The sequence below is a fragment of the Engraulis encrasicolus genome, chromosome 12, assembly GCF_034702125.1.
Source record: "Engraulis encrasicolus isolate BLACKSEA-1 chromosome 12, IST_EnEncr_1.0, whole genome shotgun sequence".
Classification (NCBI taxonomy): domain Eukaryota; kingdom Metazoa; phylum Chordata; class Actinopteri; order Clupeiformes; family Engraulidae; genus Engraulis; species Engraulis encrasicolus.
Genome location: NC_085868.1, coordinates 26,768,798 through 26,791,769, shown reverse-complemented (window position 1 = coordinate 26,791,769; position 22,972 = coordinate 26,768,798). Strand labels below are relative to the sequence as shown.

General features: G+C 41.9%; 1 protein-coding gene across 2 annotated transcripts; it reads right to left on the bottom strand.

Annotated features, from left to right (window-relative positions):
* Positions 1–58: 58 nt before the first annotated feature.
* On the bottom strand, positions 59–22,741 carry u2af1 (U2 small nuclear RNA auxiliary factor 1). 2 transcript variants are annotated; one of them, XM_063211850.1, is made up of 8 exons: positions 22,656–22,741; positions 21,909–21,996; positions 19,720–19,786; positions 13,311–13,360; positions 11,519–11,617; positions 4,532–4,665; positions 3,907–3,999; positions 59–543 (listed from the first exon to the last, which is right to left on the bottom strand). In XM_063211850.1, exons 1-8 carry the CDS (start codon positions 22,697–22,699, stop codon positions 372–374), a joined length of 747 nt encoding a protein of 248 aa, XP_063067920.1. In that variant the 5' UTR covers positions 22,700–22,741; the 3' UTR covers positions 59–371. The 2 variants fall into 2 exon arrangements, with proteins under 2 accessions (XP_063067920.1, XP_063067921.1); XM_063211851.1 differs by having other exon boundaries at positions 21,909–21,971; positions 22,656–22,710.
* Between the last annotated feature and the right edge of the window lie 231 nt (positions 22,742–22,972).

Below are 22,972 nucleotides of genomic sequence, written 5' to 3'. Positions count from 1 at the left end.
TTACACGGGGGGGAGTGGACTACTGATGCTGCACAGCAAAATACCATAAGACCCAGGCTGAAATAACTACAAAGTCATTTATTGAGAAATCAAAACATCTTGAGAGTTGTTGCATCTTTTAAAAAAAATGTTAAAAGCACATTATGATGGGAAGAGGGCACAAAAAAAACAAAAAAAAACAAAACAAAACAAAACAAACAAAAAATCAAGTCCAACATTTGAAATGGGGTTTGGGGGTTGTTCGGGAGGGTCGTCTGGTTCAAAGCGGCGGGGAGCGGCGAGGGTCTGGGGACGATGACGGACAAGGATGTGATGTGGCGGCGGCTGCTGCTGCTGTTGAGAATCTGCTGCTTTACAACCATCCAGAACCTTCAGAACCTTCCAGAACGTTCCCGGTCCCTCGACCTCCTCCTCTCGCGGTCACGGCGACCCCCACCACCACCACCGCCGCCACCACCACCACCGCCGCCGCCGCCACCACCACCACCACCACGCTCACGAGAACGAGAGCGGCGTTCACGGGAGCGCGAGCGGGAACGGTGCCTAAAAGACAGGTCACACAAACAACCAGTCAGGAAAATGAAATCCAGAAATGAATCCATATACAAACAAACACCACAGACACAGGAGAATAGTTTTATTGCGATTTAGATGTAGAAATCAGGTGCACAGAAACAAAAAAGTTTCAGAAGTGCAAGGATGGGTCACAAAACCTTTCTTGACCCAATCAGGTTGTGTTGGGGCCATGAGACCGCATACAGAGTGGAAAATTATCCTTTTCTTCAAGCTGTATGACAAACTATGTGTAAAAGGTGCTCACAGACATCTCGACTGTGACTGATTAGCCATTTGTGAGCCCGTGGCTGTTGCAATTGAGCTCTCTGCAATTGAGCTCTCCCGGAGACCGGGAATCAGTCAAAGTCGAGATGTGTGTGCTGATATTAAAATGCTCAAGGTTTCCTTCGGAGTTGAGTGTTGAGATACGTGTGCATGTTCAAGTGATATTTAACACATTTCCTAGTGCACACGTTGTGTACGTGTGCATGTTCAAGTGATATTTAACACATTTCCTAGTGCACACGTTGTCCATTATAAACTTGTACTTGTCTATGAATGGGACAGCGAGAAATAGTCAGTCATTGCTATTCCCTTGAATGTCATAAGACGCTTACCTATTGTTCTGTGACATTCTGTGTGACATTCTGTGTGACATTTTGTGTGACTTGTGACTGTTCTTACACAACTAGGCATCATAAATATTCATGAAAGTTGACGGGGGTGGGGGGTCGATGGTGCTGTCTGGCACGCATTTCGATACAACAGGGACTAGAACTGGGCCAGGTAGGCCTATGATCAGCTGCTGCACGTAGCCGCGACAACACCGTGCTTACACGGCATGGTGGATAACAGAAGCAAAAGAGTCCTAATCTTAAACGATAACAGTTATACTCATTACTCACTTTGCAAGTCGTCTTGTGAATTCAATTGTATATTGAAGTTGGACTGTAGGCCAGATTTTAGCCGTAGTATAGCCTTCCCTCTTCCTGAAGTGCATTCGCAAACCAGGAAGCAATTAAATGAACATTAGTCCCATCGTCGAAAAAGTAGGCTACTTTCTGGGGACGTTTATCATAATTTCTCAGTGTGCTTCATCTAAGGCCACGTGAAATCTAATGAAAGTAACGCTCCTCTTGCCTGCATGTCCAGGTGCACGCCATGGTAAATAACACAGGGAAGTCCTCATCAAAACCAGTTAGGCTCCTCATTACTCTATACTATAGTCTTGTGAATTGTAGGCAATTGGATATTGAGGTTGGACTGTAGAGCGTAGATTTTAGTCATGGTATTTGTAGCCAATTCCCTCCGTAAAGTGCATTCGCAAACCATGGAGCAAATGGATAACAGTCTAAAACTACATTCTGTAAGATGTTTACCTTCACAGCGTGCACACTTCTAATGCGCTATGAAATCAGCCCTGTCTGCGTATTCAGTTGCATATGGTCGCGTTTCCCTTCTGTTGCGGCGCATCCAACAAACTACTTCAAAAGTAATCCTTGCCGTTTTCATGCTCTGTTGCCATAGCCTACTAAAGCGTAAGACTATAGAGGCTCGCGAATGTAGAAGCAAATGTAAACCCATACACGGGCAGAAAAAAATGACCTAAATAAGTTTATGAACACAGAAGAAAAGCAACCCGTCCTACGCTACGGAGACCTCCCATATGAAAAGATATGCAATGAAAAGGATTTAATTTAATGCTAGCCAGATTAGTGTGCCCTGTGACTTTTTTGCATGGTGCGTGTTCATACTGTAGGCCTATTTCTCCCGTAAAAAACGGCTTCTCACGAGGAGAAGGTGGAGCTTCCCACATGGAAATAGTCTTTAAAAAAAAGAGGAAAAAAAGGCCTACATATTTTTTTTTAATCGGTCAATATCCGAAACAAACAATTCCTTGACAACTCCTTGGCCAAGGACTGGAGTTACTTTAAAGAACATGATAATTGCTTGACCAATTTTCTATGTGTAGTCTACTGTAAAAACTGTTGACAGAAAAGCCATGTTGATTTTTTAAAAGTGCGTGGGTGGGGATAGATGTTTGCACATCCCGGTAAATCCTAACACAGGGCAACATCTAGCCTAGTGGAACTAGGCTCCGCACGCCTAGAACCACGTCTGTGGTGATTCTATATGCGCTCCTGTATCGGCCCTGTTTGAGCTGATGATGGGTGCGTATCGGTGGAGTAAATGCAAAAAAAAAAATCAAAACCACGCCCCAGCAGTGCAGAGCCCCGTCCTAACAGGGCTAGTCGAAAAGGGCTAATTGTTTCATGACTGGTCAATGATTGAATCTTCAGAGACAAGCAGTAGCCTACTAGTCCATTCGGCCAAAGGGGTTAAAATTATCGTGGCTGTTGGATCAATGATGTTGGTAGGACACTGAAATAGATTGGAGCACGTAGGCAACGAGCTGCGCAGGGTATATGATGGAATGTGGCAGAAAATGTTTGGTTCGTTGCTATGCACTGTTCAATCTAGAACCTTGACGCTGTCCCTGAAAAGCATACAGAACCATAACAAAGTGTCACTTTGAAATCCAGCGAATTTTAAAACGTGCAAAAGTAGCTTAGAGCATGGCATTAATGCAATCAGAATAAACAATTGCTTTATTCCGGTTAATATACAGCCAATTTCCTGAAAAAATTCCCAGCTACATCTGCCTTAGGCAATTTTGTTTACCCAACAGCTGTCAAGAGAAGCGAGAAGGGAAGCGAGCGAAAATGCTTTACCTAGATGCAGCTGACACGAGACAAGTACTTCACAGGAGGTCTCGCGTGCAGGGATTTTTAAATGACGGATGGGCGTCTGTTGTCGTATTTTGTGATAATTACGGCACCGTAAGAAGCGATAGCCTATCCGCTGAAATGGTCTTTCTCCCGGTAAGTAAACCACAAAAAGTAAAGTTGTTGCACAGCAACAACGGCTATAAGCGGGATCTCGTCGCCCAACAAAACATTTTAGAATTTATAGTAAAATAAATTTTAAACCTTGGATGAAAATCTGGCTGGTTTTTTAAAAAACTTTTTAAGGCCTAAAATCTCAGTTTCTGAATTTTAGACTTTCTCCCCCCCCCAGCGGGAACTCTGGTATTTGTATCAGGCTACTTTGCCTCACAGTCCATCGCAATATTTAAAATTCTGCGGAAATGAATGGCGGTAACATTTTTTAGACCTGGGTAAAATAAATGTTAGACCTTGGATGAAAATCTGGCTGTTTTTTAGACTTTTTTAGACCCTGCGGGAACGCTGTGAGATGCATGCGCTTGTGTGTGTGTGTGTGTGTGTGTGTGTGTGTGTGTGTGTGTGTGTGTGTGTGTGTGTGTGTTCAGAGTGATGTTTCCACCCTCACCGTTTCCTGCGGCGTCCATACAGTTCCCTGCGCAGCTCACGAGAGATGGGCTTCAGGTGCATGAAGTTACAGAAGCCTCCTCTGGTGCATTCCCTGATGGACCACACAAACACAGATACACAAGACTCAGGTTATTTTTTTTAATAAGCTATGGATCGCCAGCTTGTGAATGTCATGACACGTGTCAATAAAGTTAACCACTCCTATTCAGAAAATGGTTAAACGTTTATCTTCAGCAGACTAACTTAACATCAACCTTCAATCATAACTGTATTCTTACTCTTTCAAAGTAGGAGGACAACTGGTTTATTCATTTGAAAACTCAAAGCCCTCAGGCTTGAGAAGGAGGTAGGCTTGGAGGCCGTGTTGAAGTGCGAGTATATGAGTGGGTTATGGTGACTTTGTGCCTACACATTGTGCGACCAGGTCATTTTATTACTCTGGCCTCCTTATATTACCATTTATATGGCCAACAAGATCAACTACACCAGAAAACGGCTAATTCCAATATTTGCTTCAAAACTTTGCCAGTCGACAGGGAAGATTGACATTAAAAGGTAGGGTGGGAATGATAACAGGTGGGAATGATAACAGGTGGCAGGCAAAGGCAGGTTGGTTTACTGACCCCATTTCATACTGTCGACAGCAGGCTTCCCTGAAGTCGGTGACGGGGGAGAGCTCAGCGTGGATGGGCTGCGCGTTGAACCAGCGGTTGTTCAGGTCCATGACGGCCTTCTCGGCGTCTTCCTCTCGCCGGAACTACAGGGTGGAAGACGACAGGATTGAGGAACACATGAACACATTTCGCAGTGTACTGGGACATTAGTATTATGGTGTGGAAGCTCTGCTCTCTTGATATACAGGTCTACATGGTTACTGTACGTCAGTGAGTGAGATTATCATGGTCATTTGTGGAAGAAATCTGGTATATAGAGTGACAGAATAGTTAGTGCTAGAGGTGCTCCGATCACCATTTTTTGGGTCCGATCACCGATACCGATCACCAAAAATCTTTATCTGCCGATTACCGATCATTGCCGATCACAAAAATGATTTCCTATTTTTTTAATAGCCTATTAATTATCCTTATTGAATACCATTTCTGCCCATAAACCAATCAATCTTAATTTGCACATGTCTATTATTAGGCTATTATTATTATTATTATTATTATTATTATTATTATTATCTTTCAGACTAGTGTTGGTAATACAGTCTACAGTATTAATCAATGTATAAGTTATTGCATAGAATAACAACTATTTAAGATTGAATTGAAACTGAAACATTACATCAAATAGTCTTCCACATACGAGAAAAAAACAACCTGTCGCTTTAAATGAGCAGCCTCGTGAGGAGAGCCCCTCCCCTCTCTGTCACCGTCCACAGTTGCAGTGCTCCACTACCGTTCTGAATCTCTCTATCAAGTTTTAACCACATCTGTCGCCGTTTGGTGTTTCAGCGACTATCAAACTAATCGACTGACTGCCAATTACAACTTTGAAAACAATAATTGACATGTTTGTGCTGACAACGTGAAGTTGTCGCGTGCTGACCAAGGCAACTACACAGGTTATAACGTAGGGCCTAACATGGCTCACTGGCGGGTACTCAATCGCAAATTAATTACATTGTCACTCAGGTAAACGGCGCATGGATCGGAAAATCAGATCATTGTTGATGCAGATATGGTTATGAATGGTGGAAATGAAGGGGGGAATGGCGAAAAGTTATAGACAAGCAAAGATGCCTTCTTTTGGTGCAGTTGCAGCTGTGCAGAGCCAGCGCCTACATGCAGCGCCAGGTGTAAAGGCAAATGGTTGCGTGAGGAATTTATTATCTCTCGATCGGTTTTTTGATCGGCATGTTTTTCCGATCACCGATCAGGCTATTTTTAGCCATTATCGGCCGGTCATGATCGGCAGCCGGGCTATCGGAGCACCTCTAGTTAGTGCTTGCACCCAAACGAACCGTATATTATACTGCTTGCATTATAGTTATATTACTATTATTACTTTATATACTTTTATTTCTATTATATTTGCATGTTTCATTTCTTAATTTCAGTACTTTAATTCTCTTATGTTGAACAGAGACACAGAAACCAGAGTGTGTGTGTGTGTGTGTGTGTGTGTGTGTGTGTGTGTGTGTGTGTGTGTGTGTGTGTGTGTGTGTGTGTGTGTGTTAGTGAGGGCAGCTGCGCCTGACAGAAGAACAAAGTCTGGGCAGTCTGCCAAGTGCCAGGGCCTGGTCTTTCTTGGGTCACTTTGACCAGAGCAGAACTTAGGGAGAAAAGGAAGAAAATGTGTGTGTTAGTAGCTGCACCTGACAGAGGCCAAATCTGGGCAGTCTGCCAAATGCAGGTATACATCACTGCTTTGACGGGGAGGCTTGTATGTGGGCATGTGTGTGTGTGTGTGTGTGTGTGTGTGTGTGTGTGTGTGTGTGTGTGTGTGTGTGTGTGTGTGTGTGTGTGTGTGTGTGTGTGTCTTAACTTACAAGCCTATGCCTTAAAGTAAAGAGAAGAAAAACATATTAATTAGTACATTAGGTTGGCGTTAAATTGGTTCTTATTAAAGCTCTATTTATGAAAAAGATAAAGGTGGTTATCCCTAGATATGACCATATAAAAATAGAGCAGGGGTGCTCAACTGGCGGACCCAGGTCCGGATGCGGACCCAAACGCAATGTCATCCGGACCAAGACAAAATCCATCTGTACTTAATATGTATAAATTATACATGAGATTTCGCTGCCATGCGATCTGTAGGTGTATTTCAGCGAAGCCAGTCTTATGACAAATAAAAGTATCATCACTATGACAACTCAGTGAGTGAGCAAGAGGCCAGTGCGGCCAGCGAGTGAGGCTATTTTCTGCATCGGTCCGTAGCGACTTTTTTGGACCCTGGAAACATACGAAATTTGGCGAGTAGACCTTTTCAGTTTCTAGTTGAGCACCCATGTAATAGAGAGTCCCTCTCCACATACAATGTGACTGACTGAAAGTCCAAGTGAGGCCAGACTGTCGCTGGGAAGTTCCCACTGTAAAGGGCGGGTTATACTTCCTTTTAGTGTCACGGAGTGAGCTTGTCGAAGCCATGATGCAGTTAATTTTGATTTATGCCCTGTTTTGAAGCGTGGTCTGCGCGATGTCATTCCACGCTCAAACTGCCTTCAATACAAAGAGTAACCTAGACGTGTCGGTTGTTTTTTAGCGTCAGACTCGACGACAATGAAAATGAAACATTAAATCTTTATATCACGTGCATGTTTGATCGCACTGGCAGCCACCGTGGTAGGTTAGAACAAAGAAGTGGCTCATTTGTCGAGGACGAAGCGGAATGTTTCCTCGACCTCGGAAACACTGTCCAAATAACTTCAGCGTCGTAACTTGCAAGCGCACGTGTTGTCTTTGGTTCGTGTAAATAAATAAAAAGACAAAGCACGGGCAACTTATTTAATGAAGAGCTCACAGTCCGTAGACAGACGAAGGTTAGAACAAGGAAGTAGCTTGTTCTCGACTCGAGGACAGCGCAGGTTGGTCGAGAGGACCAATCAGAGACCTATTTTCGCCCTTCACGCCGTCGCTGTCTGCATCACTCCCTGCGTCGAGACACAATTTTGGGGAGGTGCCCCAGAGTACCTGCGTGATGGGGGGGGCTTCACTCCGTTAACTGCGCGACTCACTGCATCACGACGCAGGGACGCTGATCTCAAGGCATAAACCACCCTTAAGAGACCAGGGGCGCGACGACCTAGAAGATTAGGGAGTAAAGATGCCTGGGTGCCTAGGACCCCTTAGATGTTCAGAAGGGTGACAGCTATAGAAATACGACTTTAGCAATTAAAACTGCTTTTGATAGTGGCCTATGGTCCTACCGTACCATAAAGTATCTTCATGACAGCAACAGGTGTTGTTAAACCGAAACTGCCTTGCTTGTGTGCATCCGTGTGCCCGCGTTAGGAGAAGGGGCTACGGTGGCTCCAAAACAACAAAACGGGAGTTTCCCTGTCTATGTAGGATCAAACGTTAGGTACATATTGCAACTTCGTTAGGTCTGGACATAAGTTATAGATAACGAAGTCTAGGTGACAGGTCTGATACCAGCTCCCAGTTTTAATGAAGAAAATGATTTAGCACCTAGCAAAATTTCCCGTGAGAGAGCACATGATGTCAATGTTCAAAACTAATTAAAAACCCAAAAAGCTCTTTAAAGATATTCTATTTGGAAAACTCCCGTCAATAAATCCACGATTGTAAAATTCCCTGACATCTCATAACGTCATCAGATTTGATTGGCCGAGAGGTGGTCAATCCAGGTGGACAAAGGACAGGGATTGGTCGGGTGTACAAGATGCCCCAGACCTGGGAGCATAAAAGACGGCCAGTCCAGAGCTCGAGAGGACATTTGCCAACGGAGTCCCAGAGACAACCTGACGCATCTCCTCAGTTGATCAACTTCGTGGTTCGCTATCTGGCTTTGCAGTAAGTAATTCTCGACTGTTATGTCTTTTTATGGGACTTAGTTTATTTAAAAGACTTAGCCTCCAGAAAAACTCTGGTTCCGGAAAAAAACTTTGGTTTTACAAAAACTTGTTGTCTTGTTGAAATGTTTCAAGTCTAAGATGTATTGCATTGGAAACTTGTACGTTGAACTTGCTTCTACAATGTCCCTAACCTGAGTCGAGTTAATAAAAGTCTCCATCAACAAACTATGCCAGTGTATTTGCCTATTGAATGAATTGTCTCCTAACTTAATCCCATTTTACCCCATATTCACATGGCCTGGTGATTGACACATCGATTGGAAACCACAACACATTTGAAAAACATTTTTTTCTTGGAAGACTTGCTCATTTTCCAATGTCATTAAAGCAACAGCTTTTGAGTAAATTTTGGTCATCACTAGTAGATCTGGCCGTTGCAGTTGCATTTTATGAAGGTAATAGGGTTGTGCCGATAGACGACATCATCGTCCATCTGTGATGGACAGCTGGCATCACGATGGACGCAAACATCGTGATGCCAAGGAATCCTCTACTTGTGTATTTTTGAAGCCGCTGCTATTGTCATCATTACGGTGCTTGGCATTGAAATAAACTGAAACATTACCGTAAAATCCTTAGTAGCAGCGGACTGTGCACTGTGCGCAGGTAGCAGGACTGAACAGACCGAGGTTGTCAACACAAGCCTCATGCAGAGTGAATTTTATAGCTACGAAAAAAAACGCAATGGAATAAAAAACTTGTGATCTAAGCCCTACTATTGTTTTCTGCAGATGAGTTCAAGTAAGTGCCTGATTGCCTAAATTTATTTCTGTGACCCAAGTTTCTACAACGGAGTCGTGAGGCATTGGTTCTCCCTCCGGAGTAACGTGAAAGCAACAAACCGTTCAGCAATTGCGACAGTTTACCATTTCATGTTTAACAGAAATTCAACTCAAGATGTTTAATCTCCCCACGATGGAGATGTCTTGTGAAGTAGCCACACAAGATTGTAGGCTACACTTCTGATTAGCCCACTGTCAAGAGGGAGCACAAGCGATTCCATGTCAGCCCACGTCTTCATGGCTTCACCGCAATTGTTTCCATTGATGAATTAAAAAGGTCTCGCTATGTGCTAAAGGAACATTCGTATAGTGTCGGGTAATTTGCTAACTCAGGCTAAAATCCATTGCAAAACCTCGAGAGGGCACGCCGCGTGGGTTCTCATCTATTCCATTTGACAAACGTTCTGGGCTTCCCTGCACATGGCTAAAGTTATGTACAGTTGAGGACGATATTATTAGCCCCCCTCCTGAAATTAGACATATCTCTTCATTGATAATTGAGAATGATCATTATTAATAAATGTATGTTATTCTGGAAACGAATACACCATGGAGATAGTATCCAATAAGTTAAATTTGGAGTTTAAACAAAAAAGTGTAAAAATGGCAAGGACAAAATTATTAGCCCCCTTATCATTAATAGTCAATACAGTGCCATTTATGAATAAAAATTGACACCAGGCACTTTGATTAGTTGTTAACTATGTTGGCACATGTCCTACCAGGGATTTTGGCCCATTTTTTTCATTGCAAATAGTTAAGCTGGTCCAAATGGCATGGATGTTGAGGATGGACATTCATTTTCAGCACTCTTCAAATACTATCTAAAGGATTGAGGGCTGAACCACTCCATGACCATGGTTTTAGTATCCTTGAAGAACATTTGAACTATTTTGGATGCAAGTTTTGGGTTATTATGTTATTGAAAGATCCAGTGAAGATCTTAGCTCCCTCTATGAGCATATTTTTGCAAGGTCACTTTCCACATTCTATCATAATTTTCAGTTTTTATGGTGCCGTACCCCCAAACAAGGTTTCCTGTGGCTGAGGCTGCCACAGAATGATGCATCCACCACCATGTTTAATTGTGGAAACCATCTTATAACGATTCATGGCCTATCCCTTTCTTCACCTGACAGAAGCAGAATTCATGCATCAAAGCAGGTGCAATTGAATATCATCAGATGAAAGCAGAGATGTTCAAAACTCATTTTTGACTTTCAAATGTTCACAGGCAAAGCTCAATAACACTCTGATATGCACTGCCTTTAGTAAAGGGGTTCTTCTGTGATGATGGCCCCAAAGCCCAATATGATGACAAGCCCTAACAACTGTCTTTCTTGGTGGGGGAAAAAACTCCAGGTGAGGCGAGGCCAGGTCAACAACAATCATCTAGGCAGGTGTCCAATGCTTCTTTGGTCTAATGAGGTCAAGCAGTTTCCACAGTTACACACAGTGGTGGGGCATCAAGTTTAGTCTGTTATTCAGCCTCAGACACAGGGAGTCCGGGTCTGAATCTGGATTGCTGGGTCTTCCAACAACATTGTAACCCAAAGCATACATTTAGATTAGTTCAGAGGTTCTTCAAGGACACTAAAACCATGATATTGGAATCACCTGCTCATAGTCCAGTCCTCAATCCCACTGAGAGTCTGTGGTCAATGTCTATGCTCAGCATCCATGCGATTTGGACCAGCTAGAACACTTTGCAGTGAAGAAATGGGCCAAAATCCCTAGTGGGGAATGTGCCAACCTAGGTAGCAACTTATCAGAGCCTGTTGTCAGTTTTGGTTCATAAATGGCGCCATATTGACTATTAATGATCAGGGGGCTAATAATTTTGTCCTTGTCATTTTTGCCCTTTTTTGTTTAAACTCATCGTAACAATAGAAAAATCCAAATTCAACTCATTGAACATTATCTCCATCAGTGTATTTGTTTCCAGAATAACAGAAGCGGCTAATAATGGTCATTCTTACTGAGAAATCAAGAGAAATGTCTAATTTCAGGAGGGGGGCTAATAATATCGTCCTCAACTGTATGCAAAAACGCTGTGACACAGCTCGTCTTGAAATAGAACTACACCGATAAATAACACACTCTAGTAGCAACCTGCAGTAGGGTACATTAGTAGGCTGCATCGTGAAATTTATTAAAAATAAGTTTCCACGCAGTGGAGTTTGGAAGAAGGTAACTAGCACGCAATTGTGAATACTCATGTTCCTTGTCATCATACTCTTCATGAACATTTACACTGCCCACTAGATGGTTGTCATACCAACCTTAACATAAACGTTGCCCACAAGATGGTCGCCAAGGTTGTCACACACGTTCATCTCTTCCACCTCTCCGTACTTCTCTTCCATTTCCGTGAAGACCTCCTGTTGAATGAGTGCAAAAAAGAAGAGAGAGAAATTCAAAATGGGATTCTTGTTTAGTCGGTAAGACAGTCTTGACATAATTTGGGGTTATTGGCCTTTTTTATTTAAATCACACTACGCAAAAAAAATAAAGAATAAAATAAATGCTATAGAACATCTCTACATTATCCTATATTGGGGATTGTCATGCAGCAACAAAATAAACTTGGGATTATTGGCCTTTTTCTTGAAATCACACTACAAAAAACTGCTATAAAACATTTCTAAATTTTTCTGCATCGGATTTATGAAGCTGTTAAATAAACCAGCATTTAATAAGGAGAGTAAGAGAAGTGATAAAAGCGGTGATGAGAGGGGGTACATTTTTTCACTGGTCACTTTGCAATCTGTCGTCATCCTTCCACAAACACAGCAGTGCCTATCGTCCTAGTTAAGTAAATACGGTCTTGTTTCCTCATCGTTGCGAAATTAATATTCAATGTCATGACAGCTCTATAGACAACGTGTCGGAATCAGAATGTGAGGGCAACCACCCCCAGGCAGTACACATGGAGGCTGTGTGTGTGTGTGTGTGTGTGTGTGTGTGTGTGTGTGTGTGTGTGTGTGTGTGTGTGTGTGTGAGACAGGGATGGAAATAAGCACCCGTCCACCTGCCAATGACGGGTGAATTTTAGCCTCGCGATGGCATCCTCTGTACTCCACCCAAAGATTTTGGCTCTGCACATCGTCTGGCAGAAGCCTCGAGCTCGGTTCTCTCAGTGTTTAGCCAATCAGCAAACAGTTGAGAGTGGTGACGTAGAACTCACACGCGAGCTCCATTACTGATTGGTTAAGGTAACTTTATTCACACTTTTGCGACGCTATAACGTAACAGGCATGCTAATAAAGCACAATATGGGTTTTAATTTGAGTTTGGAAATTCAATTAATTTAAATGATAGAGTAAGATCAGACCATCTCCCATCGTCCACGGAGACGGATTCCTCATGGCTTTTGCCAGACTGATTGACGGAGTCAACAGTCGGCTATTCGCCTAGTCTAGGTGAATTTGGCCTTGACGGTGAATTTGGAAGGTGAAATATGTCAACCCACTCGTCACCTTGACAGTTGAAATTTTTCTACAGATGCCCGGGTTAATGCTGAATTATAGGGTTTAAGCAAATTGGTTTATAAAAAAAAAAGTTATTGGCATCACATTAACCAAATTTATGACCTCTGAAACAAAAATATTGATCAGAAAATTATCTTACTTGGCATTACAATGTTTGGAACAGTTGAACATGAACTGGTAAAAATGGTGACTGGTAAAAATTGAGAGTGACTGGCAGATTTTTGAATCTACCTGCCACAGTGACTGGTGGTGGGATTTTTTTTTAAAGTTCCACCCCTGGTGTGTGTGTGTGTGTGTGTGTGTGTGTGTGTGTGTGTGTGTGTGTGTGTGTGTGTGTGTGTGTGTGTGTGTGTGTGTGTGTGTGTGTGTGTGTGTGTGTGTGTGTGTTGTATTCACATGTTCGATCTCAGGTTCTCCCTTCATCTCCCCACATTCTCAACCTGGCTCACCTGGTGGCGACACCCTCCTTCCTCTTTAATTCTCCCTTCATTTCCCACAATCGCAATCCATTTCTGTCCGTCTCTGTAATTTACATTTTCATTTTCTTCCACCTCTTCTGCCTGTACGGGGTCCACTCACTCACCTCAAAGAACTCATCATAATGTTCCTGCATTTCCACATCGCTCACAGCACCTGGTAAACACAAGCGGAATAACACATTAATAGAGAACAATGGATACACGGTAAATGATCTACTCCAGGGATTCTTAACCTTTTTGACGCAGAGGCCCATTTTTTCCAGTGTTCAGTGTCCCGGGGCCCATATTACCATGTAGGCAAACTAGGCATATTATAGGCCTATTATATTATATTAGGCTATATTATATTACATGATATTATGATAATATAGGCTTATAATATTGATATAAATTATAAATAAATAGGTTCTTACTGAAGTATTTTTTCCACAAGGAATAGGCCTATATTAATTAATGCTAATGTTAATCTCACTCATCAAATCCACTCACAGTTTAGCAAGTAAGAGTCATTCACACATATGAATGACTGACAGCTCAAAGTTTGCGTGACAGCTCTTGACTTGCGCTTTGTAATGAATCTGCTGATTGTAAATTCAAGACACTTTTCTATACGAGTGGAAACGCAGCGCGGGAACAACAGAAATTCCAGAGCCGGACGGAAAACTTTCTAGTATCACGCACAATTCGAGAAAGGACGGTCATGTTGGGGACACTTGAACAAGTATAAGCAGGGTTCTTGCAGGATTCAGTAGGTCAAATTTTAGACCTTTTGAGACCATTGTGAGCTAAATTTTAGACCAACCCCGAGGGCATTATCATTACTTATTAAAGGATAACTCCAGCCAATTTCAACATGTAGTTGTAATGCTCACACTACCCTGGACTTGTCAGTATGTGACCAGCCTTTTCCGAGATCCTGGTCATTGTAATGGAGGCAGGTATTTGTTTACATTTCAGATTTCTTTTTGCATTGACTCCCAAAAACATCCAAAAGGTTATGCAACATCAGCACACAACTAGCAAACAGTGATGCCTTTGGGGAAAATATTTGGAGTAGGCCTATGTTAAGATTATTTTAAAAGTGTAAACAAAATCCGCCCCCATTGTCATAGCTCATATCTGGGAAAGGACTGAGCCAAAAAAATGCAGCATCACCGGGTAGGCTACTGACAAGTCAAGGGTAGCGTGAGCAATAGGCCCACAACAGTATATTAAAATTGGCAGGAGTGATCCTTCAACACCTTTAGCATGGACAGCTCAGATGAAATATGACAACAACAACAAAAAAAACTTCAGGGGACTTGAGAAGTGAAGGTGAGATCTGTTGTAATGTGGCTGCCTTCAACATGGGCCTAAATTGCAGGGGGTTTATCCTGGTTTAGTAGAGTAGAGTAGAGAAACTTTATTGATCCCCAGGGGGAAATTCAGGTGTCAAGTAGCTACATAAATAAACACACAGACACACAGACACACAGACACACAGACACAGACACACACGCCAAGAGGTTTCCCGATCTGGGCCAGCTCTGGCATCTCAGGCAGTCCAATCCCCAATAATGATGTCCTTCTTAGTGTCCTTCTGTATACTGTTAAACAGTTGAATGGCCCATGGGACAAAGGACCTCCTTAGCCTGTCTGTCCTGCAAGTGAGAGCACGGAGTCTGTGGCTGAACAGACTCAGCTGGTTACTGAAGGTGGTGTGTATGGGGTGTAGTTGATTATCCATAATACAGTCCAGTCTGTTCAGGGCTCTGCTCTCAGCTGTTGAGGTGAGAGTCTCCAGCTCCATGCCCACCACTGACCCTGCCTTCCTCACCAGTCTGTCAAGGCGTCCCGCATCTCTCTTCCTAATGCTTCCACCCCAGCAAGTCACAGCATAGAAGAGCACGCCGGCCATGACAGACTGGTAGAACATAAGCAGAAGTCTGTAGTGCCAGAGCACGTTTCCCATTCATGAACTTAAATTGTATGGTCTTGTCTATAAATGGGACAGCGAGAAAGAGTTGCTATTCCCTTGAATGTCGGGATTTGTTTCCTCACTAATGATTAAATCTAAACAGACACGCAGGAGGCTTCTAGTCCATTTGTCCAAACAGGTTATAAAAAAATATATTGTTGCTGTTGGAGCAATACCGTTGATACACTGGAATAGATTAAACACGAAGGGAGCTGCGCAGGGTAATGAAAATCTTGTGTTCGTTGCGATGCACGCGCTGTTCCATCTAGAACGGACCTGGCACTGTCCCAAATGCATAGGCCTACAGAAACAAGTGCCACTTTCAAGTCTAGCGACGTCTATAACTTGTAAAAGTAGAGCATGGCTTTATGCAATCAGAATAAACAATTGCATTATCCCGATTGATACACAGCTAATTTAGCTTATATTTTGTTTATATGGAAACAGTTGTCAAGAGAAGCGAGAAGGGAAGCGAGCGAAGTTATGCCTTGCTAGGCAGCTGTCAAGAGACAATGTAGCCTAATTCACAGAAGAGGTATTGCGTGCATAATGTTTTAAATGACGGATGGGCGTTATTTGGTGTATTTGGTGATAATTACGGCACAGTAAGAAATCCGCTGAATCCGTCTCTGTTTCTCAGTTAGGGTTAAGTTGTTGGACAGCAACAACGGCTATAAGCGAGATCTTGTCGCCCAATGAAACGTTTTTGCCACTAGATGCATACAGACGGTTTCCAGAAGCGAGCACTGCATCTGCCCATAGTACCAATAGCCATTTTTTTAATATATACAGTGAGTCCAATATGTATTTGATCCCTTTCTGATTTTGCCGGTTTGCCCACTAATAAAGACATGATCAGTCTATAAATTTATGATAATATGTATTCAAACATGGAGAGACAGAATATCAAAAATAAATTCCAGAAAATAGCTTAAAATAATATATTTTAATTTATTTGTATTTAATTTAGGCAAATAAGTATTTGACCCCTCTAGCTAAAGAAGATAAAGTGCTTTGTGGCAAAGCCCTAGTTGTCTAGCACTGAGGTCAGATGCTTCTTTTAGTTGATGACAATGTTTGTGCATATAGTAGAAAATATTTTTGCCCATTTTTCTTTGCACATTATCTCTAAAACATTAATAGTTTGTGGCTGTAGCTTGGCAAATGGGAGGTTCAGTTCTCTCCATAGAATTACTATAGGGTTAATATTTGGAGACTGTCTAGGCCACTTCACGACTTTAATATGCTTCTTATTGAGCCACTCCTTCATTGCTTTGACTGTATGTTGTGTATTATTGTCATGTTGGGAGATCCAAAAATGGCCCACCCTTCAGTGTAGTGGTGGAGGGAAGGACGTTTGCACTCAGGATTGCACATTACATGTCTCCCTCCATCCATTCGTTGACGATGTGAAGTTGTCCTGTGCCTTGGCCACACACACACCCTCAAACCATAATGATACCACTTTCATGCATGATGGTGAGGAGGGTGTTCTTGGGATCATAGACAGTAGTACTCTTTTTCAAAACACATTGAATTGTGATAATGCCAAACATCTTTATTTTGGTTTCATCTGACTACAGCACCTCCTTATCATATCCTAAATCAGTCTGATGTCCGTTGGCAAACCTCAAGTGGGACTGCACAGGTTCCTTCTGAAGTAAAGGTACCATGTGTGCACTACAGGATTTTAAACCTCTGTGGCATTAAGTGCTACCAGTAGTTTTCTCAGTGATTTTGGTCAGTAGCTTTGATATCATTGCCTAGTTCATACCGTATAGCTCTAGGGTGATTTCTTTCTGTTCTCATGATTATCAAATCCCTACAAAAGGTCAAATCTTGTATAGAACCCCAGACAGGCTGATGGATAGTCATGTTGTATTCCTCACATTTTGGAAGAAATGCATCAACAGCTGGGTCATTAATACCCAGTCTCTTTCTTGTGGCCATTTAATCTTGTTCAGGTCTAAAATCTTGTCCCTGATATCATTTAACCGCTCTTTGGTCTTTCTCATGCTGGTGAGGTTGGAGTGTGACTGATTCACTCATACTATGGACTGATTCTGCTGATTCAATGTGTCTTTTATGCATGTTGTTATGTACAGGTGTCTTTAATTCAGATGACAAGTTGATCCGAAGTGCCCATCTGGTCTGTGGGCCCGGAACTGTAATCAGTTGGCAGGGGATCAAATACTTATTTTGCTCGATGAAATGGAAATAAATTAATATATATTCTCTTCAGTTAATTTCTGGATTTTCTTTTTGATATTCTGTCTCTCCATGTTGTAATACATATTATCATTACATTTATAGACTGATTATGTCTTTGTTAGTAGGCAAACCAACAAAATCAGCAAGGGATCAAATACATATTGGACTCACTGTATCCTGCGATCACGAAATAACGTTTGCATGTAGCCAAGGTGAGGCAAAGCAGAGCTCAATTCTCTTCAGGAGACCCGCCCCATTCTACTTCTGATTGGCTAAAATGCTACCGTTAGTGTTTACTTGTCNCTTCTTTGGCAGACAAACGCACATAGCCGAAATCGAACGTCTTTGTATTGTAGGCTTATGAGCCTCCTTGCCTCGCAGTAAATCGCAATATTTAAAATTCTGCGGAAATGAATGGCGGTAACATTTTTTAAGACCTGGGTAAAATACATTTTAGACCTAGAATGAAAATTCACACGGTGTAAATGTAAAACGCCAAAACAATAAGTGCTGTATGACATTGGCACATGGAGAAACTATAGGCCTACATTTCAGCCATTTATATTTTGAGAAATGACATAAGATTTTACCCATGACAGGGCCAGTTTTTCAAAATTGCTCCCAGTAAAAGGGCTGAACAACATATTACACATTTATGTCTATACTGTATTCACATTCATTTCGATAGGAGCCCAATGTCTCATCTGTTGTGTCAATGAAGACCTGTCGCCTAACTCATTATCATACAACTGTAAAACAAAGCCTGGGGAGTGACAGTTAACTCATCCCAACTGTCACTTCTCTGAACGTTTTTTATTGCTCCCAAACCCAAGCTAACTACAAAAACTTGACTAGGCTTTTGATCCTGCTGTCTTTCAAGCACTCATGGTTTTCTCTATAGGATGTATTTACTTCAGGAGGAAAATGCAAAGGAAATCGTTTTAAAAAAAAAAAAAAATTTAAAATAATAAAAAAAATATTATATATACAGTCATGGCCAAAAGTATTGGCACCCCTTCAATTCTGTTAGAAAATACTCAATTTCTTCCAGAAAATGATTGCAATCACAAATGCTTTGTTATTAATATCTTCATTTGTTTTTCTTGCAATGAAAAAAACACAAAAGAGAATGAAAAAAAGTCAAATGAATGATCATTTTACACAAAAAAATGGTCCGGAAAAGTATTGGCACCCTCAGCCTAATACTTGGTAGCACAACCTTTCGACAAAATATCTGCAGCCACTTGTGGTAACCATCAATGAGCTTCCTACAACACTCTGCTGGAATTTTAGACCATCCTTCTTGAGATTTGAAGGGTGCTTTCTCCAAACTGCCACTGTGAGACCCCTCCACAGGTTTTCTATGGGATTAGGGGGTGGACTCCTACATTATGCAGCAAAATTTGTTGATAATCTTCAGACTTCATAATTCCATGCACATGGTCAAGCAGCCCAGTGCCAGAGGCAGCAAAGCAAACTCAAAACATCAGGGAACCTCTGCCATGTTTGACTGTACGGACCATATTCTTTTCTTTGAACGCCTCAGTGTTTTCCTGTCAATTCAAATGAATGCAGGAAAAAAGATGAGGCCTTCAAAGAAAATAACACGGTCCGTACAGTCAAACATGGCAGAGGTTCCCTGATGTTTTGAGGTTGCTTTGCTGCCTCTGGCACTGAACTGCTTGACCGTGTGCATGAAATTATGACGTCTAAAGACTATCAACAAATTTTGCAGCATAATGTAGGAGTCCATCCCCTAATCCCATAGAAAACCTGTGGAGAGATCTCACAATGATAGTTTGGAGAAAGCACCCTTCAAATCACCTTAAGGATGGTCTAAAATTCCAGCAGAGTGTTGTAGGAAGCTCATTGATGGTTACCGCAAGTGGCTGTTCGCAGATATTTTGTCTAAAGGTTGTGCTACCAAGTATTAGGCTGAGGGTGTCAATACTTTTGTCCGGCCCATTTTTGGAGTTTTGTGTAAAATGATCATTCATTTGCCTTTTTTTCATTCTCTTTTGTGTTTTTTCATTGCAAGAAAACAAATGAAGATCTTAATAACAAAGAATTTGCGATTGCAATCATTTTCTGGAAGAAATTGAGTATTTTCTAACAGCATTGAAGGGGTGCCAATACTTTTGGCCATGACTGTATATTTTTTTTACATTTTCGGAAACTTATGTGAGACAAGTTTTTCGTATGAGAAGTGTTTCCCACAACACTCGTTCTTGTCGCTCTGTCACCCCTGCGATGTGTTTGCGTACCCCTACCCCTGGTTGGGATTTGGGAATCACTGTAGTGTTCTCTTCAGTCGTTCTACAGAAGATGAGACATAGGCAACTTACTCCGTAATCCTTCTGCTGACTGGGCGTTGTTTTGTGGGTTCCGGTATATGTTCAAGAGGGCAATAGTCTGAAACACAAAAGGCACATTTTAGCAAATTAAGTAGAATACAACTGTTGTTGGTGTGTGGTGATACTGTTTAGAAAGCAACACTATACTCTGAGACTACAGGGAGCAGAGGTGCATGCTTTAGGCCAGGGGTTCCCAAACTTTACCATGACAAGGCCCCCCATAAACCAGTAGATTCCTGCCAAGGCCCCCCTGACATGAGCCGTACCACACTATTTTTTCTGTGCACCCGGTTTCACAACTCAATTAAAGTGGTGCAGAGAGAATAATACATAGGCCCTATATAAGCATTGTAAAGAAGAAAATGATTCCATGATTGTTTATTTTGGATACTTTTCCATTTTATTACGCAATATTGTTATACCTGCCGCGGCCCCCCTGGCATCACCTCGCGGCCCCCACTTTGAAAACGACTGCTTTAGGCAAGTCTAGCGACAATAGACTTTACTAGACAAGCCTAACAACAATATACACCATTTAAGTGCCTTTCCTTTTCTGGGGTGCATTTCTCGAAAGCATAATTAATTACCGTATTGGCCCGAATATAAGACATGGTTTTTGTTATAAAAATAGTACTCTAAAAAGGGGGGTCGTCTTATTTCCGCGCGCTAGAGAAAAAACTTTTTCTTTCTTTTTTTTTACTTAACCTGAATGCGGCCATTAGCCTATGCTTCACAACAATGCCACAAAACTCAATAATGGATGGGTTAAGAGATTGTTTTGTCCATATCAAATTTGCAGATGCTTGTTTCGTTATGACTGTTGCACCGCACGTCTATCAACTGTCAATGTCAACGCGATGCGGACGACAGTGCAAGGGGAAAAACACAACAGTCAATCGCGGCTCGTTGCTCTGCTTTTATTTGTGTTCGGTTTTACAGTCTCATCAGGAAAGCTTTGGTTGTTCTCTCTGGTCACCCGACAACACCACTTGAAACTAAAGAAATGAAGGGTGATTTGATGAACAACCTGTAGCCTAAGTTTTGGATGCCGTCATCAGCCAATCAATGGTCATCTGTGTGTGCACAAGAAAGCGGCGCCTTTGACAAGCAGTGCCTTTGACAATATGCCTCGCAACGATGCAACAACACAGAATAATGGTTAGGGCAAGAGATTGTCTTGTTCATATAAAATCACTAGGAGTTTTACCCTTGGTACGAAATGAATATCAATCGGACTTTTAATGTCAACGTGGTCCTGATAGGCAGCGCATGGGTTTCAAGTGCAATGCGTCAATCTGCCTTTGGTCACGTTCGGTTTCTACAGTCCAACGGAAAACTTTGGATGCATAAAATGAACGGCGATTTGGCGAGACGGCTGCTGGTTAGATATTGCGGTCAACTAAGCATTTCGCAAAATCTGTGCATTGCACAATAGATTGCCTATCTCTACTGGACTGGTTGCCTGGCTGGCGCAGACTAATGCTCTGAGTGTAGGCTATGTTGCGTCGCACTTTAAACAGGCGGGCCCAGGCGGCTGTAGCCTGTAGGTGCCTATTGGCGCTTGACAGGTGAAGTGAGTAAAGAAAGGAAAAGTAGCCATGAGTAGCCATATGTGGTCTTATATCATGGAAATTCCATGAAAATGATATTGTGAAATTTGTTCTTTGTAAAAAGCCTCAGATTTTCCAACAAATTAAAAACTGCATTTTGAGAAAAGTTTCCAATGTGAATCAAAATTAAGTCTTCAAAAAACTTTTTTCCCCAAAACATGAGCCTGAAAATGGGGGGTCGTCTTATAATCAGGATCGTCTTATATTCGGGCTAATACGGTACTAACAAACCATGTTAGCTACTGTGTTGTTTGCTACGTAATTTTCCATTGGGCACATGAAACACTCAAGGTGAAGATAGTCATGCCCATGACCTAGAATAGAGTTCTATAGAATGTTCTTCTACTAATGTGAAGACTAGTAGGGAAGGAAGTTAAGGATGTTTAAGGTGTCAACTTAATGTAGGCTACAAGTTGAAGACAAGGCACAGTAAACACGCAATTGAAAATGCTCAATGGAAGGCCTGTGGTACACACCAGTAGAAGACATCCAAAAGTAAACAACCTCGGTTGTGCATGTTTCACATTTAACAGGCGGCTCTGAACGAGAGTTCAGCGGGGTGGTCTTTACCTGGCTGAAGGTGGGCTTATTATGCAACCTGGAACAGCGGTCCCCATGGCGGCATGCGCCAATCTTGAAGTAGAAAGAACAATTGACCCTGAAATATAATGGGAACTTAGCTCCACACAAACCTCACGAACAGATGGGCCATTTCATCAACATTCACAACATTATCCAAAATCACCTCAGTTTACCGGACCCAACACAGCGTGTTTAAGTCAAACAAGACGCATCTTCAATATTTCCCCCATGCATTCGCTATTACTATGAATATTTCCAAACCACCCTGCTAATATCATATTCCCATCTATCTAATACAGCGGCTATCTCTACATAAACAAAGCCGAGGTGTCGTTGAAGAAAAACACTGGGAAACATGCAGCGTGTGCATACAGCTAATGCTAACACAGTGGGCACTGCGGTGGTTACCACATGTTTAATAAACTCTACAGTAACGCAGCACTACATCTCAAAGACGATATGCGGAATTTAAAAAAAATTAACAGGAGGTCCTCGTAGTTTATGAAATAAAACTAATAATAGTATATTTACGAGGTAAGTGATTCACATCAATATTGATGTCACACATACCCTCAATACCAAAGCTAACGCTGGGTTAACTGCAGCTGGTTATTTGCAGTTTGATCATTTTAACTCATCTTTGAATCGAAACGTGACGTTTGTTCCATACTGTAGTTTTCAGTAGGTACTGCATGTGAACGTCTTGATTATATGTGTTTATTTCAAAACACTTACTTGTCTTTCTCTGTTCCAAAAATGGATGCCAGGTACTCCGCCATTTTCAGACCGCCAGAACACTTGTACTTTACGACATGAAGGGATTATTTACGGCACCATCTGGTGACGTCAGGTCGTGAAATGATCATTCCAATTCTCCCCAGCAGAGGGGGCTATTTTCCTCAGCATTTCTCCCCATTTGAAAATACATGTTGATCACCTCCAGCAACCCTGTTACGATGAAATTCTTCAACCATCAAAATGATCGTCTTTTTTAATGATTATTTTTAATTTTGAACTAATATAGGCCTTCCATCCTAACAAATTGTATGCTC

Coding starts and splice junctions, on each gene's coding strand:
- u2af1 (XM_063211850.1), bottom strand. CDS start 22,699: ATGGCGGAGTACCTGGCATCCATTTTTGGAACAGAGAAAGACAA. Junction 4,000..4,531: donor TGTCGACAGTATGAAATGGG/GTCAGTAAACCA, acceptor GTGGTCCATCAG/GGAATGCACCAGAGGAGGCT. Junction 544..3,906: donor TATGGACGCCGCAGGAAACG/GTGAGGGTGGAA, acceptor CCTGTCTTTTAG/GCACCGTTCCCGCTCGCGCT.